This window comes from Lacerta agilis, chromosome 18 (assembly GCF_009819535.1).
Source record: "Lacerta agilis isolate rLacAgi1 chromosome 18, rLacAgi1.pri, whole genome shotgun sequence".
In the NCBI taxonomy this organism is placed as follows: domain Eukaryota; kingdom Metazoa; phylum Chordata; class Lepidosauria; order Squamata; family Lacertidae; genus Lacerta; species Lacerta agilis.
In genome coordinates this window covers 9,618,283-9,633,335 of record NC_046329.1, presented here as the reverse complement: position 1 = coordinate 9,633,335, position 15,053 = coordinate 9,618,283, and the positions used below count along the sequence as shown (strand labels likewise).

General features: G+C 50.6%; 1 protein-coding gene across 1 annotated transcript in view; it reads left to right on the top strand.

Annotated features, from left to right (window-relative positions):
- The window catches only part of LOC117039738 (protein unc-13 homolog A-like), a 71,675-nt gene that overhangs the window by 39,904 nt on the left and 16,718 nt on the right, over window positions 1-15,053 (top strand). Inside the window, 9 exon segments of the mRNA XM_033136922.1 lie at window positions 392-488; window positions 754-897; window positions 1,996-2,079; window positions 3,184-3,261; window positions 4,774-4,862; window positions 5,625-5,777; window positions 6,276-6,399; window positions 10,229-10,234; window positions 12,961-12,999. Coding sequence (XP_032992813.1) covers window positions 392-488; window positions 754-897; window positions 1,996-2,079; window positions 3,184-3,261; window positions 4,774-4,862; window positions 5,625-5,777; window positions 6,276-6,399; window positions 10,229-10,234; window positions 12,961-12,999 — 814 coding nt within the window.

Genomic DNA, 15,053 nt, shown 5'->3' with positions numbered 1-15,053 from the left:
CATAAAGAAGGCTGATCGCCGAAGAATGGATGCTTTTGAATTCTGGTGCTGGAGGAGACTCTTGAGAGTCCCATGGACTGCAAGGAGATCCAACCTCTCCATTCTGAAGGAAATCAGCCCTGAGTGCTCACTGGAAGGACAGATCCTGAAGCTGAGGGCGGCTCCAAGATTTTGGCCACCTCATGAGAAGAGAAGAGGGAACATACTTTCTTAAAATGAAATAGAGGCAGTCCCTTAGTTCAGAACAGAATGGAAGTTCGAGATAGAGAGGGTTCCAGAAAAAAAACTCACTTCCACGTTCTCCTGAACCAGATGAGTTTCTTGCTTATTTCTCCCCCGAGCTGAGACTATTTTCTTATCTCTCCCCCCCCCTTCATTCTCTGTTTTCTAGGTGGTTTGAACCTTTTGTTATCCAGTGGCTGGACGAGAACGAGGAAGTCTCGCGAGATTTCTTGCACGGAGCCCTAGAACGAGACAAGAAGGATGGGGTATGGTCTCAATCACGCTGCCGTCTCACGTCAAGCTTGTGGTCTGCTAAGACCCCCTAGACCTGTTTTGTGTGTGTTCTACCGGCAATCGAGAGCCAGTGTGGTGTAGTGCTTAAGAGCGGTAGACTCGTAATCTGGTGAACTGGGTTCGCGTCTCCGCTCCTTCACTCCTTTATCTGTGAAATGTTTTGTAAAGGAGCCTGGTTCCTCTCCGCCAAACGGGACCGATCCGCTCACCTGACCCTCTCGTCTGCCTCCCCTTTAGTTCCAGCAAACGTCGGAGCATGCCCTTTTCTCCTGCTCGGTGGTCGACGTCTTCTCCCAGCTGAACCAGAGCTTCGAAATCATCAAGAAGCTGGAGTGCCCCGACCCGCAGATTGTGGGCCACTACATGCGCAGGTTCGCCAAGGTAAGAACGTGCTCCGTGCGATGGCAGTGGCTTAGGAGCGTTGTGTATGCCATCAAATGCCAACAGTGCCCTTCAGCTCTCTATACTGGACAAACCGGCCAAACCCTACGCCAAAGGATAAATGGACATAAATCTGACACCAGGAATCACAAGACAGAGAAACCAGTAGGAGAACACTTCAGTCTCCCAGAACATTCTATACAAGATCTCAAAGCAGCTGTCTTATTAAAAAGGAATTTCAGAAATAGACTGGAAAGAGAAGTTGCTGAATTGCAACTTAGGGCCCAGGTGGCACTGTGGGTTAAACCACAGAGTCAAGGGCTTGCTGATCAGAAGGTCGGCGGTTCGAATCCCTGCCACAGGGTGAGCTCCCGTTGCTCGGTCCCAGCTCCTGCCCACCTTGCAGTTCGAAAGCACGTCAAAGTGCAAGTAGATAAATAGGGACCGCTCCAGCGGGAAGGTCAACGGCATTTCCGTGCGCTGCTCTGGTTCGCCAGAAGCGGCTTAGTCATGCTGGCCACATGACCCGGAAGCTGTCTGCGGACAAACGCTGGCTCTCTCGGCCTATAGAGCGAGATGAGCGCCGCAACCCCAGAGTCGGACACGACTGGACCTGATGGTCAGGGGCCCGTTTACTTTACCTTTTACCAAACTTAAAACCATGGAGAGACCTGGTCTGAATAGAGACATTGGGTTCTTATCTCATTATACATGACAAAGCTATCTTTAGCCATCTCGCCCCTTGCTTTTTCCTGTAAGACCAATTGCAGTCGTTAACAGTTGTCAACAGGTTTACCTCTCCTATCAGCCAATCACCAATCTCCCACCACCCCTTCTGAGTCATACCCCTCCCCACCCTCTCACTATATATAAGGGTCTGGTGACTTCCGTTTCAGTGTACCTGAAGAAGTGTGCATGCACACGAAAGCTCGTACCAAGAACAAACTTAGTTGGTCTCTAAGGTGCTACTGGAAGGAATTTTTTTAATTTTATTTTGTTAGGAGCATTGCTTAATTAAATATATATATGTGTGTGTGGGAGGAAATAGCACTCCGCTTTCCTTGTCTCGTCAGCCTCCCCTCCTCTTTTCCCTTCCAGACCATTAGCAACGTCCTGCTTCAGTACGCCGAAATCATCTCCAAGGATTTTGCTTCCCATTGCTCCAAGGAGAAAGAAAAAGTGGTGATGTATCTGTTTCTTGGCTCTTCACCCTTCCATCTCCAAGTATCTATGGACAATAGGGGTCAGCAGACTTTTTCAGCAGGGGGCCGGTCCACTGTCCCTCAGACCTTGTGGGGGGGCCGGACTATATTTTTTTTTGGGGGGTGAACGAATTCCTATGCCCCACAAATAACCCAGAGGTGCATTTTAAACAAAAGCACACATTCTACTCATGCAAAAACATGCTGATTCCTGGACCGTCCGCGGACCGGATTGAGAAGGCGATTGGCCCGGATCCAACCCCCAGGGCTTAGTTTGCCTACCCATGGATTTGTTTTTCCCAAAGAACAACGACGAGGCACCAAAGGGACTGAGACTGGGCTGGGGACACACACGATGTGGCCCTAAATGACTTGAGGCCACAGAGTTTGAGAGACCGGCTCCTTCTCTACAGATCCTCCCAGTAGTTAAGATGAGCGGGGGGGGGCCCTTCTCGCTAGTTCCACTGCCCTCTGATGTTTGGGGTAGTTGTGGTCTGGGGCAGGGCCTTTCCTGTGGCAGCCCCAGAGTTGTGAAATTTTATTTCATTGCCATCTGGGTGAATTTGATGAGTTCATACCCGCCTTATTTTGTGGGCCTCGAATGACCTGGGATGTGTGTTTTCAGGGCCCTCCCTGTTCCCGGGATGGCAATTTGTTTAAACTATTTTTAATTTCTGGATTTTAAATGCCCTGGGACCTGCTGGCGAATGGAGAGTTTATGCTAATTCTGGTGGCGGCAATATATGAAACCTGGGCAAATCAGCACTTTGGACAGCTCCCAGTGGATGCTACATGCTGAGCTGTGGAAGATGTTGTCTCAGCAAAGAACCATGGGTGTCGCAGAACTCTAATCATGCTGTTTGCTGGCCTGGACGCACAACAGAGAGTGGGTTGTGTGTGTGTACAAACTAGCCCCCTGTATAAAGGGGGAAATTCTATTCCGTGCTCCCTCCACGATGTAGAGAGCGACTTCCCAGAATAATTAGAGAAAGGAGAGAAGGAAGGCCCTATGCCTTTCCTAGGAATCGTCACCTCCGTGCCTTCGTAACGACGTGCCCATTTTATTTTATTTCTCCCGCTGCAGCCCTGCATCTTGATGAACAACATCCAGCAGCTGCGGGTCCAACTGGAGAAAATGTTTGAAGCCATGGGGGGGAAAGAGGTTTGCATTTCTTTAAAAGGTCTTCGGGGGCCGGAGGACAGAGTGGCTGGGGCTGCAAAGCATCTGAGAGAATGTTGAAAGGCGGAGCTCTTTCTCTGTCCTGTGCCACCCTCAACTCGCCACCTGCTGTCAGGGGTGGTAGGAGAGGGAGAGGTCCTGCCTCCAGTGAAGACTTACGTCCCAATAGCTTGGCTGTTCTGCTTTGCTTCGTGGAATGGGGAGAGGGGCACCACCAGCCGAACATTAGCTTCACTGCGTCCTGAACGCTCCTTCTCACCCTCAAACATCCACCGCATTGGTGCCCATTTGGACTAGAGTTCACTGGCGTAGGAAGGGCGGGGCGTAGGGGGCGGGGCGCCCCGGGCAGCGGGATCCCGATAGGGTTCCATCTTGGTGCACCACGCCCCCAGAACACGTACCATGCCCCTTCGGGCGGCACGCCACGCCCTAGAATGCATGCCAGCCCTGCCCCAAGTGCTGGAGCATGAAGCTCCGCCACTGCTAGAGTTCTACGAAGGCAACAATAGAGGAGGAGGAGGAGGAGGAGGAGGAGGAGGAGGGAGAAGCTCACAAGCAAGGCCTGCCCCCCTAAACCGGTTGTTAGCAAGAAGACAGGTGGGTGGGGGATTGGCTAAGGGGAGACTGAAGCTGGCGGGGGGGGGGGGCCATGGACCAGCCTGCCTTGCGTGAGTCTTCGGCTCCAGCCAAACTCACAACTTCCCTTTCTGTGATGGCCTGGGAGTCAGACTCTGATGCTGAACCTGAGGGATCCCAGCCTGCACAGGATTCCCCGCCTCCAGAACCAGCTGAGCCGGGGCCAGGGCTTGAGCCTGAAGGATCCCCACCTGTGCTGGATCCCCAGGTGCAGGCATCAGCAGAGTCTGCTCTGGCTCCTGATGGGAGGGAGGACCCATTGCCTGCAGGTACTCCACTCTCAGACTCATCAGAGGAAGCTGAGGCAGCCCCTGGGTCCAGTAACCCACCAGCCTCTCCTGAGCTGCAGAGGCTCAGGACAGAGAGGCGAAGGGAGCTAAGTGCCTACAGGAGGAGTGCTCGCCTCCAGGCCCGGAGGAGAGGCGAGTCTCCAGAGGATCGGGGCGGCCCTAAGCATAGGGCCAGATAAAAGCCAGCCAGACCCAGGCCAAGTTGCGTGAGCAACTTAGCTGCAAGCGTATGCTCAACCTGCAACCTCGTGCCTGCACCTGCCTTGGACCTCGACCTGCTCCCTGCCGGACTGACCTCCTTTGGACGCCTAGACCCAGGACTGGACTTGGACCTCGCTTCATGGACAAACCCCTGGGGCCAGCACACTTTCCCTCACAGAAGGTTGACTACAAACTGCTTAGTTCCACGAGCAACTTGGCGTTAATCCGTGCCAGAGGCTTTGCCTCAATAGGATAGAGATGCAAATTTATAAGAATTCTCTAGCTGGAGAATTTGCCGGGGGTGGGGGTGGGCTGCCTATTAATCTTCCAAGGATGAACATTGCTCTCTTTCTTTCTGCCATTCCAGCTGGACACAGAAGCCAGCGATATCCTCAAGGAGCTGCAGGTGAAGCTCAACAACGTCTTGGACGAGCTGAGTCGAGTATTTGCCACCAGGTAGGGCTGATTAAAAACGTAACATGACATCAAGTGTTAAAAAGCTTCCCGGTAACAGGGCTGCCTTCGGATGTCTTCTAAAAGTTGTGTAGTTCTTTATCTCCGTGACATCTGATGGGAGGGCTTTCCACAGGGAGGGTGCCACCACCGAGAAGGCCCTCTGCCTGGTTCCCTGTGACCTCGCTTCTTGCAGGGAGGGAACCGGCAGAAGGCCCTCGGCGCTGGATCTCAGTGTCCGGGCAGAACGATGGGGGTGGAGATGCTCCTTCAGGTCTACTGAGCCGAGGCCGTTTAGGGCTTTAAAGGTCAGCACCAACACTTTGAATTGTGCTCAGAAATGTCCCAGGAGCCAATGTAGGTCTTTCAGGACTGGTGTTATATGGTCCCGGTGGCCACTCCCAGTCCCCAGTCTATCTGCCGCATTCTGGATTAGTTGTAGTTTCCGGGTCACCTTCACAGGTAGCCCCACTAAGAGCGCATGGCAGTAGTCCAAGCAGGAGATAACCAGAGCATGGACCACTCTGGAGAGACAGTCTGCGGGCAGGAAGGGTCTCATCCTGCTTACCATATGGATATTAAAAACACAATGAAACATCAAACATTAGAAACTTCCCTGTACAGGGCTGCCTTCAGATGCCTTCTAAAAGTCAGGTCGTTGTTTATTTCCTTGACGTCTGACGGGAGGGCGCCACCACCGAGAAGGCCCTCTGCCAGGTTCCCTGTAACCTCACTTCTCTAAATTATTATCTCCTCACCCCCAAGTTTCCAGCCACACATCGAGGACTGCGTGAAGCAGATGGGGGACATTCTGAGCCAGGTGAAAGGCACAGGAAACGTGCCGGCCAGTGCTTGCAGCAGCGTAGCCCAAGATGCTGACAATGTCTTGCAGCCCATCATGGACCTTCTCGATAGCAAGTGAGTGGGAAATGCCATAGATGCTGAGGTCTAGGACCACAGGTTGGACAGGCAATCTGCAATTTACATTTTATTCGTATGAGACATTCTCTCTCTCTCTCTCTCTCTCTCTCTCACACACACACACACACACACACACACACACAACACACAAACACACACATACAAACACACACAAACACTCAAACACACACAAACACACATACATACATACATACATACAAACACACACACACACACACACACACACATATATATACAAGCACACACACACAAACACAAACACACTCAAACACACACAAACACACATACATACAAACACACACACACACACAATCAAACACACACACACAAATACACACAAACACACATACACACACATACACACACACACACAAAAACAAACACGCTCACTCACTAAGATACTCCCCCTCCTTCCCCGATTTGGCCCTGAATGACGCTCACCGGCTTCCCCCTCGCGGTCTTCTCCTCTCGCAGCCTGACCCTCTTTGCGAAGATCTGCGAGAAGACCGTCCTCAAGCGAGTGCTGAAGGAGCTTTGGAAGCTCGTCATGAACACTATGGAGAAGACGATCGTGCTTCCGCCCCTCACGGACCAGACGGTGAGTCCCAAAACAAGACGGCCTAACCCACTCTTCCCCCACGGCCCCAACACACTCCCCAAAACTCTGGGAGTGTGGGCAACCAGGGGATGTAGGGGCCCAACATGGAAGTGTCTCAGCTGTGCCTTCCTAAAAATGTAGACCGGTGGCATGCTTGGCTTTTATCTTGAAATAAGTAGGTTCTCTCCTTGTTTTGCTTTAATGAAAGTCCATTCCCAGCTCACGCAACTGCTAAGATGTGCTTAAAAATCACCAGTCTGGGGGTGTGGGGGGTCCAGTTCACTGTAGAGCTTTCCCCCCACCCTCAGAAGATAAATTGAACTATATGAAATGAGAGGACTGCATCCAAATCTGGATACAGGACTCAGGATTCAGCTTCCCTCAGGACAGAAGGTGCACCTCTATCCCTTCAGATGTTGCTGGACTCGAACTCCCAACTTTCCTGCCCCTTGGCTGTGCTGGCTGCTGGGAGTTTGGGTCCAGCAATGTCTGGAGGGATGCAGGTATGCCCAACAGCCCCGATCTAAGGAGAGGCATCCCAGTCTTAATCTAAGGAGAGTTATTCCAGTCTCAATCTAAGGAGAGGCATCCCTCTCTCAATCTAAGGAGAGGCATTCATCCACATCTCCCATGCAGTATGGAACTCTACCTCCTTAAAACTTAGTTGGGGAAACTGCAGTCCTCCAGATAGACCCCAGCTCCCATCATCCTTCCTGGGTTTGCCAGGAGCTGAAGTCCAACAACTTAGGAGGGGCACAGCCTCACTGCCCTGGGTCTCGATTAGACGTCGGGGTGGTAGCCGTCACGCTTGCAAACTCTCCAGAAATCCACCAGCTCTGTGGATCAACCAGAAATGGGTGAAACGAACTCCATTTCCCCAAATTGTTAGAGAACTACCCCATCGGATCCCACAATTAAATTGCAGGTGGTTGTGTGGACTACCCCCCCCCTATCTTTGGGGACAGTCTGTTTAGCCACTGTATTTGTAGGGCACACTTTGATTATAAGTGAAGGTGTTCAGAAGAGGGGTTTGCCTGTCCAACTCCCCAATAATTTGCTGGCTGGGGAGGAATCGGGTTTTTTCAGTGTTATTGGGAGGGGCGGGAAGATCCGAGTGTCACTGAGGGGCTTGCAGCTGTGTCTGAGCCATGCCTAGCTCCTACGAAACTCACTCTCACCCAAATGTTGCGATGCAGTAAAACAAGACAAAAATTCTTTATGTAAAGGGGAAATACACATATTCGGGGAAATTACCTAACAATTTTTGGAGGGTCTATATTGGTGGAAATCGCTTGCAAAAAAAAAAAAAAATACTTACATGAGACAGGATGTGCACAAATGAGAATTTGCTCTGGGGTTTTTTTAAACAAAAATTAAATTGCAAGATGGTGCAGGGATGGCATTTATGCTTGGGGATATCAGGAACTGAGAGGCAGATCTAAGACCGCCTTGAGTTTCGTGGTGCAAGAAATGTGGGTGGGTTAACATAATGCAACCATTTGTTTAGCTGCCGCTTTTATAAGGAGGGTGGCCATCTCTTGAGGAGCAGAAGGGAAGGAGAAATTTGGTTCGGTTCACATTTTAAATGCAAACTGACCACTTTTCTGCACTTTTCCACAATGGTACTCTAGCAGAAATACCATATTTTTCCCTCCATAGGGTGCACCCCGTTTTTAGAGGAGGAAACAAAAAAAAATATTTTTCTGGTTTTCCTCCTCTAATAGCCCTGTTTTTTTAGGATCAGCTAAAAGTTTTGCAGCTTTTTTTGCAAAGGGAAAAGCCCTGTTTTTCTGAGGAGCAGCTAAAAGTTTTGCAGCTTTTTTTTGCAAAGGGGGAAAAGCAAAGAGGAAAAGCTCTGTTTTTATGGGGTTCAACTCACATTTCTGCAGCTTCTAAAGGAAAGGGAGCCTTTTCTACAGTTTCCAGACAGATAATCTAATCAGCCAGTCCCATGTCGCTGGGGAAACAAACAACCTCCCTCTGCAGCATATTCAACAAAGGAGGGCGGGGCTGAAAGGGAGCCGGGAGTCTTATCTCTCTCCCGATCTCTTGCAGATCAGCTGCTGAGCGGGGTCCTTTCAACACCCCCTTTTCTCTTTGTAAAATAAAAGGCATGATCCTCTTTTGACCCCCGGGCAATTCAGCTCCAGGGACCACCATTCGCTCCATAAGACGCACAGATATTTCCCCTTACTTTTTAGGAGGAAAAAAGTGTGTCTTATGGAGCGAAAAATATGGTAGAACTGCAACTGGAAATTCGTGCATACATTAATTTTGCAAGGCATTTCTCCATTCAGGAAATCAAAACGCAAAATTGCGAGGAGATGTGTGTGTGTGAAAATGCATATATTAGTGGAATGGAGTACTGTATTAGGGGGAACTGCTTTGCAAAAAAAACCAAAGAGTGATTTTTATTGGGGGGGAGGGAATTGCATACAGAAATGTATGCTAAGATAAATTTACAGCGCGGATATTCACGTGTTGTTTTTAAGTCGCAAACTGGTGCAGAAATGGGAGACGGCTCAGTCAAGAGTGAATGAGGCTCTCGGCCTCAGGGTTGTGGGTTCGAGTCCCACGTTGGGCAAAAGATTCCCGCATTGAAGGGGGGTTGGACTAGATGACCCTCGGGGGGTCTCTTCCAACTCTGCCGTTCCTGAGTTTCTGCGAGCACTAGAATTCATGGACCCAAGGACATTGGGAGGTTCAGGGCAAATGAAGAAAGTCCTTCTTCACACCCAGCGGAACTCTCTGCCACAAGAAGCAATGATGGCCACCAACCCGGATAGCATTAAAAGATATTTTTTTTGGGGGGGGGGGATCATTGAGGAAAGAGCTATTAACGGCTACTTAACCACGAAGGCTGCGCTCTGCCTCCACGGTCGCAGGCCGCAACGCTTCCAGATCCCAGTTGCTGGAAACCGCAGGAGCGGAGAGTTGCTTTCGCACCCAGATCCCGCTTGCAGACTTCCCACAGGCATCTGGTTGGCCACTGTGAAGACAGGATGCCAGATGGGCCGCTGGCCTCATCCAGCAGCCCTCTTACGTTTTTTATGAGCAATGACTTTCCGGGAGAAGGAATAGGAATAGGAATAGGAATAGTTTATTATTGGCCAACATACTTGGAATTTGTTTCGGCTACATTGCAATGTAAACATACAGGCACTGTTCCTCTCACAATACAAAGAAGCAAAGAAACCCCTTAAGCTATACAACTACGAATTTAACAATTTAATGGCACAAGGGGAAAAAAACTATTCTTGTGCCTGGCCGATTTTGTATATGAAGTCCTTTAGCGACGTCCAGATGGAAGTGAATCGAGCAGACGATGACCGGGATGTAAAGGATCTGCTACAATTCCCTCTGCTCTCTTCCTAACTCGGGTAGCATAAATTGTCTCATAAAGGAGACCCGTCCCGGTTAAAGGAGGACACGGTGACTGCAATGATTTTGGGGTTGGTGGCGCTTTTGTCCAGATTGACTCGCCTTCCTTTCATCTAACTGAATTGCGGGTGGAAAAACCTTTCTGGTCTGGGGGTTCCTTTCTCAAACGAGCATGGATTACGGGGCTTGGGCGTATGCCTCCTCAATATAGGGGGGGGGGCAAGCTCGCTTGTTCTGCACCCACACAAACCCCGCGTCCCGAGGGCTGCTGCTTGCGGGCGCCGGGGTGCGATCCGTGGCCTTGCGTCGGGGGGGCGCGTTGTGCTGTGCTGTCTCTCTTGTGTGGAGTTGTGTGTTGGTTCGGGGTTGCGGGATGGGGTTGCGGCAGACCTGAGGCATATACTCACGTGACGGCTGTTCTTTCTGATTGCTCCCCACACCTGGGCAGATGATTGTAAGTACGGCAGGTGAAAACCCTGCCCTGTCTTTCGTTCGTCTCTCTCTCTCTATCTCTTTGTCCTTGTGCCTTGGCGTCTGGTTACCCCGACCCCCCACCCCTCCCGAGTAACTTGAGCTGGTTTTTCTGTCGTCCTGTTGTGGCTGGCTACTTTTTTTCCAATGTGCCTCTATCTTCTCCCCGCTCCCCAAAACGCCTTTGTTCTTGTGAACCCCCAAACCCTTCCCTCTTGTCGCTGAGCTGCTTTGCGCCAGCTGTAACGTCTCGGTGGAAACTTTTCTCCCTGTCCCCACCAGACATCTGGTTTTCCTCCTTGTGGGAATGTACATACATACATATCCTTTATTCGACCGATAGTCAGAAAGAAAGAAAGAAAGAAAGAAAGAGAAAGAAAGAAAGAAAACATTTCTCAATACAAAATTATAGAACTAATAAAAAAAACATCAGAGGGATAAACAATTAAAATAGGGCAGCACTAGTAAACCTCATACAGATAACCCACATCGAGACATTCGATTTTGCGCTTCCGACACTTGAGCGCCAGGAAGAGGAATTTAGCCACAGATAAGGCTATTTTCCCAGTGGGCTGATTCAGCAGATACGCTACCTGCCTTTCTCTTAATCGAGAGCTAAACTGAGATAAATATGGGGCTATGAGATATTGCCTTAAATCGTTATAAAAGGGACAACTCAGTAGAATGTGTTCTGTGGATTCTACCTCTCCCAAAGCACAATGGCACGTTCTCTGATCATATGGAATACCTCTAAATCTTCCCCTCAAAACCGCTGTGTCGAGAATGTTCTTGTGGGAATGTTTAGGGATGCAGGGGAGGAGGAGGAGGAGGAGTTTGGATTTGATATCCCGCTTTATCACTACCCGAAGGAGTCTCAAAGCGGCTCACATTCTCCTTTCCCTTCCTCTCCCACAACAAACCCTCTGTGAGATGAGTGGGGCTGAGAGACTTCAGAGAAGTGCGACTAGACCAAGGTCACCCAGCAGCTGCATGTGGAGGAGCGGGGAAGCGAACCCGGTTCCCCGGATTACGAGTCTGCCGCTCTTAACCACTGCACCGCACTGGCTCTCAATATATCTCAAGGATATATTGTTTAAGATATCCTGTTCCAACTTGTGTTAACAAGTCCCAGAACTTAGCAGAGCCTTACATTCCCCTTTTTAAACACACACAGTGGATAGCTTGCTCAGACTCACTAGAGTCTCGATGATAATTCTGTCCTGGTATTTCCCCCTTCAATCCCTCTCAAAATAAGACACGGCACAGTCTTCTGTAAAAGCATATAGAGAGTTTGCTTACAAGATGTCATCTGTTCACAATCGGATCCCAGAAGGCAGACTCTTAGCTTAGAAAATAGTATACATGTGGAGACTATCTCCATATGGGAGAAAGTGCTTTTGTCGAAGCCAAGAGAACATCTTTGCCCTAACTCGATGTTGCTCTGTCGAGCAGGCGACCCAAAAGAGGAAGATGGAGTCCGGCCCCTGTGGTTTTGTGTTAACCTGCACAGGTGAGGCCACACCCATCTCCAGTTACACAGAGGAAGTTTGTCTCAGCCCAGGAGAACAGGAGGTTCCGGCTGGAGGACTGAGACAACCTTCATGTCCACTCTAGCGATGTTGTTTCACATCCCACGCTCCTCTCCATCTCGTGTTTCACATCCCAAACTCCTGAGAAAGGGGAAAGATCCTGTGGCCCGTTTCAGAGGTGGGGTTGGTAAGGCGGCCCTCCATTAACTGTGGGAACGTTGAGGACAGTAGGAGAGGATATATCGATTAAATGTTATCCTTTCTCAATCACCTTAGCAGAGCACATTCCCTTGTGCATAGCAGGAAGCTAGTTGATAGATTCGTTAGAATCATTTGAGTTAAGGAATCCAGTCTGGCTTGTCCAAATTGGAATTGTCCCTGGTAAACCCCCTCTTAAAACAACAATGACACAAGAATCTTCTTTTGGAAAGTAACAATAAGGTTTGCCAATCAGAAGGTCGGCGGTTCGAATCCCCGCAACGACGGGGTAAGCTCCCGTTGCTCGGTCCCTGCTCCTGCCCACCTAGCAGTTCGAAAGCACGTCAAAGTGCAAGTAGATAAATAGGTACCACTCCAGCGGGAAGTTAAACGGCGTTTCCGTGCGCTGCTCTGGTTCGCCAGAGGCGGCTTACTCCTGCTGGCCACATGACCCGGAAGCTGTACGCCGGCTCCCTCGGCCAGTAAAGCGAGATGAACACCGCAACCTCAGAGTCATTTGCAACTGGACCTAATGGTCAGGGGTCCCTTTACCTGATGGGAGGGTGTTCCACAGGGCGGGCGCCACCACCAAGAAAGCCCTCTGCCTGGCTCCCTGTAACCTCACTTCTCACAGGGAGGGAATCATCAGAAGGCCCTCGGAGCTGGACCTCAGTGTCCAGGATGGATGATGGGCGTGGAGACGCTCCTTCAGATATACTGGGCCGAGGCAATTTAGGGCTTTCAAAGTCAGCACCAAGACTTTGAATGGTGCTCTGAAAGGCACTGGGAATCTTGGGGGAGGGAGGACAATGTCATGTCTGGCCTTGCTGCTCCCTGGAGAGAGCCTTGAGAGGACAGGTCGTCCGTCTGTCCGTCCTTCCGTCTGTCCTTCCTTCCTCTTGCCCTTCCTTCGCTAGACTTCCTCGCTCGCCCTTTCCCATTCTGCATTGATCGATTTTGTGATATTGATTGTCTCCTGCAGGGCACTCTCTTGAGAAAGCATGGCAAAGGGACCGAGAAGGTAATTATTGACCTTTCCCGCTCCTTGAGTGTCTTGTCCGTGGCAGAAGGTCCAAGCGAGAAATCCTTTCCCGCGCCCCGGGCCGAAGAGCTTGGGTGGGCAACCCGCTGCGTCCCTCCTCCTGATATTGCCGGACTCCGTGACCTGTGTGTGGGAATGTTCAGGGATGCAGGAGGGGATATATTGTTTAATTATATCCTATTCCCAACTTGTGTTAACAAGTTCCACAATTTAGCAGAGTAACATTCCCCTTTCAAACTTACACAGCGGATGTGTTGCTCCAGGCTCGCTAAATCCTCTATAATAACTGTCCTGGTATTTCCCCCTTTATTCCCAAATAAAAGATAAGACGCAACACAGTCTTCTATAAAAGTATAAGAAGAGTTTACTTACACACATTCTGTTCACAGTAGGATCTCAGGAGGCAGACTTAGCTTAGAAAAGTTACATACACTTGGAGACTATTCCATAAGGGATATAGCTCCGTTTGTCAAGAGGGCATCTTTAGCCAAGCATGTGATGCTTCCTCGTTGAGCGTAGTCAAAAGAAGAGAGAGATGGTAGCCAGTCCTGGGCCTTTTGTTACCTGCACAGGTGAGGCCACACCCGCTGTCAGATCTGCATTGCGGTTGCTCATGAGTAACCAGGCATGAGTCCCAACTGTCTTTTATCAGTTTATTGGGGTGGACTATTTACAGGGCTGTGTTCTTTAAGAATGGATAGGTTTGATCTTCTTGAGAGTCCCATGGACTGCAAGAAGTGCAAACCTATCCATTCTTAAAGAAATCAGCCCTGAGTGCTCACTGGAAGGACAGATCCTGAAGTTGAGGCTCCAGTACTTTGGCCACCTCATGAGAAGAGAAGACTCCCTAGAAAAGACCCTGATGTTGGGAAAGATGGAGGGCACAAGGAGAAGGGGACGACAGAGGATGAGATGGTTGGACAGTGTTCTCGAAGCTACTAACATGAGTTTGGCCAAACTGTGAGAGGCAGTGGAGGATAGGCGTGCCTGGCGTGCTCTGGTCCATGGGGTCACGAAGAGTCGGACACGACTGAATGACTGAACAACAACAATTTACAGTGCAGAGAACGAGGAAAACATGACCGTCCTAGTCACTTGCAGAATCCGGGAGTGGCGGTTTCCGGCTGTGACCCCAACATAGGAATTTAGACATGCTCAGGCGCCTCCTCTCCTGTCTCCTTTTGACCCCTCTGTGCAACTGGGGCGACAGAAGTGGTGCGCTCCCCTCTGAGCGAACCTCACGGGGCTGAGGAGGTGTCGGGGCTCATCTCCCTCGGGGCCAAGGGCAGTTCCCTGACACCCACCTCTAGTCACGTGTAGAGGAAGTCTGTCCCAGCCCAGGAGAAACAGGAAGTTCTGACTGGCTGGTCCAGACACCCCCTTCTATGTCCACTCTAGGGATGTTGTACTTGACTGCTCTCGTGTTTCACACCCCACACTTTGGAGACGGAGTCTAGCAACATCTAGACAGGTTCCTTCATCCCTGCCCTAAGAAGAGGCATTCCCTGCTCTCATGGAGAGATGCCTCTTTTTTTGAAAGGGGTGCCTCTTCCTTCGGTCAAGGCGGCGGGGGGGAATGGTTCGAATTCCCCAAACGGGTTGCCGGATCCCAGCTCTCGCCAGCATTAAACCCAGGCTACTGGAGTTGGGGGGAGGGTTCGTCACCATCTAAAGGGCCCCCCACATATTCCCCATCCCGGTCCAAGAGGGACAGAGGAAACGGCAGGAGATCGGGAGAGGCTGGGTCGTGGCGCTTGTGTCGTGGAGGTGTGTGTGTCGTCGTGTGTCGTCCCCGTGTGGTGGCCGGAGGTGTCCGAAGATTTGTGTGGCATGGATCTCGGTTGTGTGTGTGTGTGCGGCATGCAGAGGTGTGTCTCTCGGCACAGGTAGCTCCTTGCTCTGTAACAGGGCTGCCCAAAACCGGTGTTGACTTGCGGGGGTGGGCGTTACAGCAACAAGCTAGGTCCCTGCCCGGAGACACCTACAATCTCTACTTTTGACAGAGGAGAGACGGCAGAGACTGAGGGCACTGC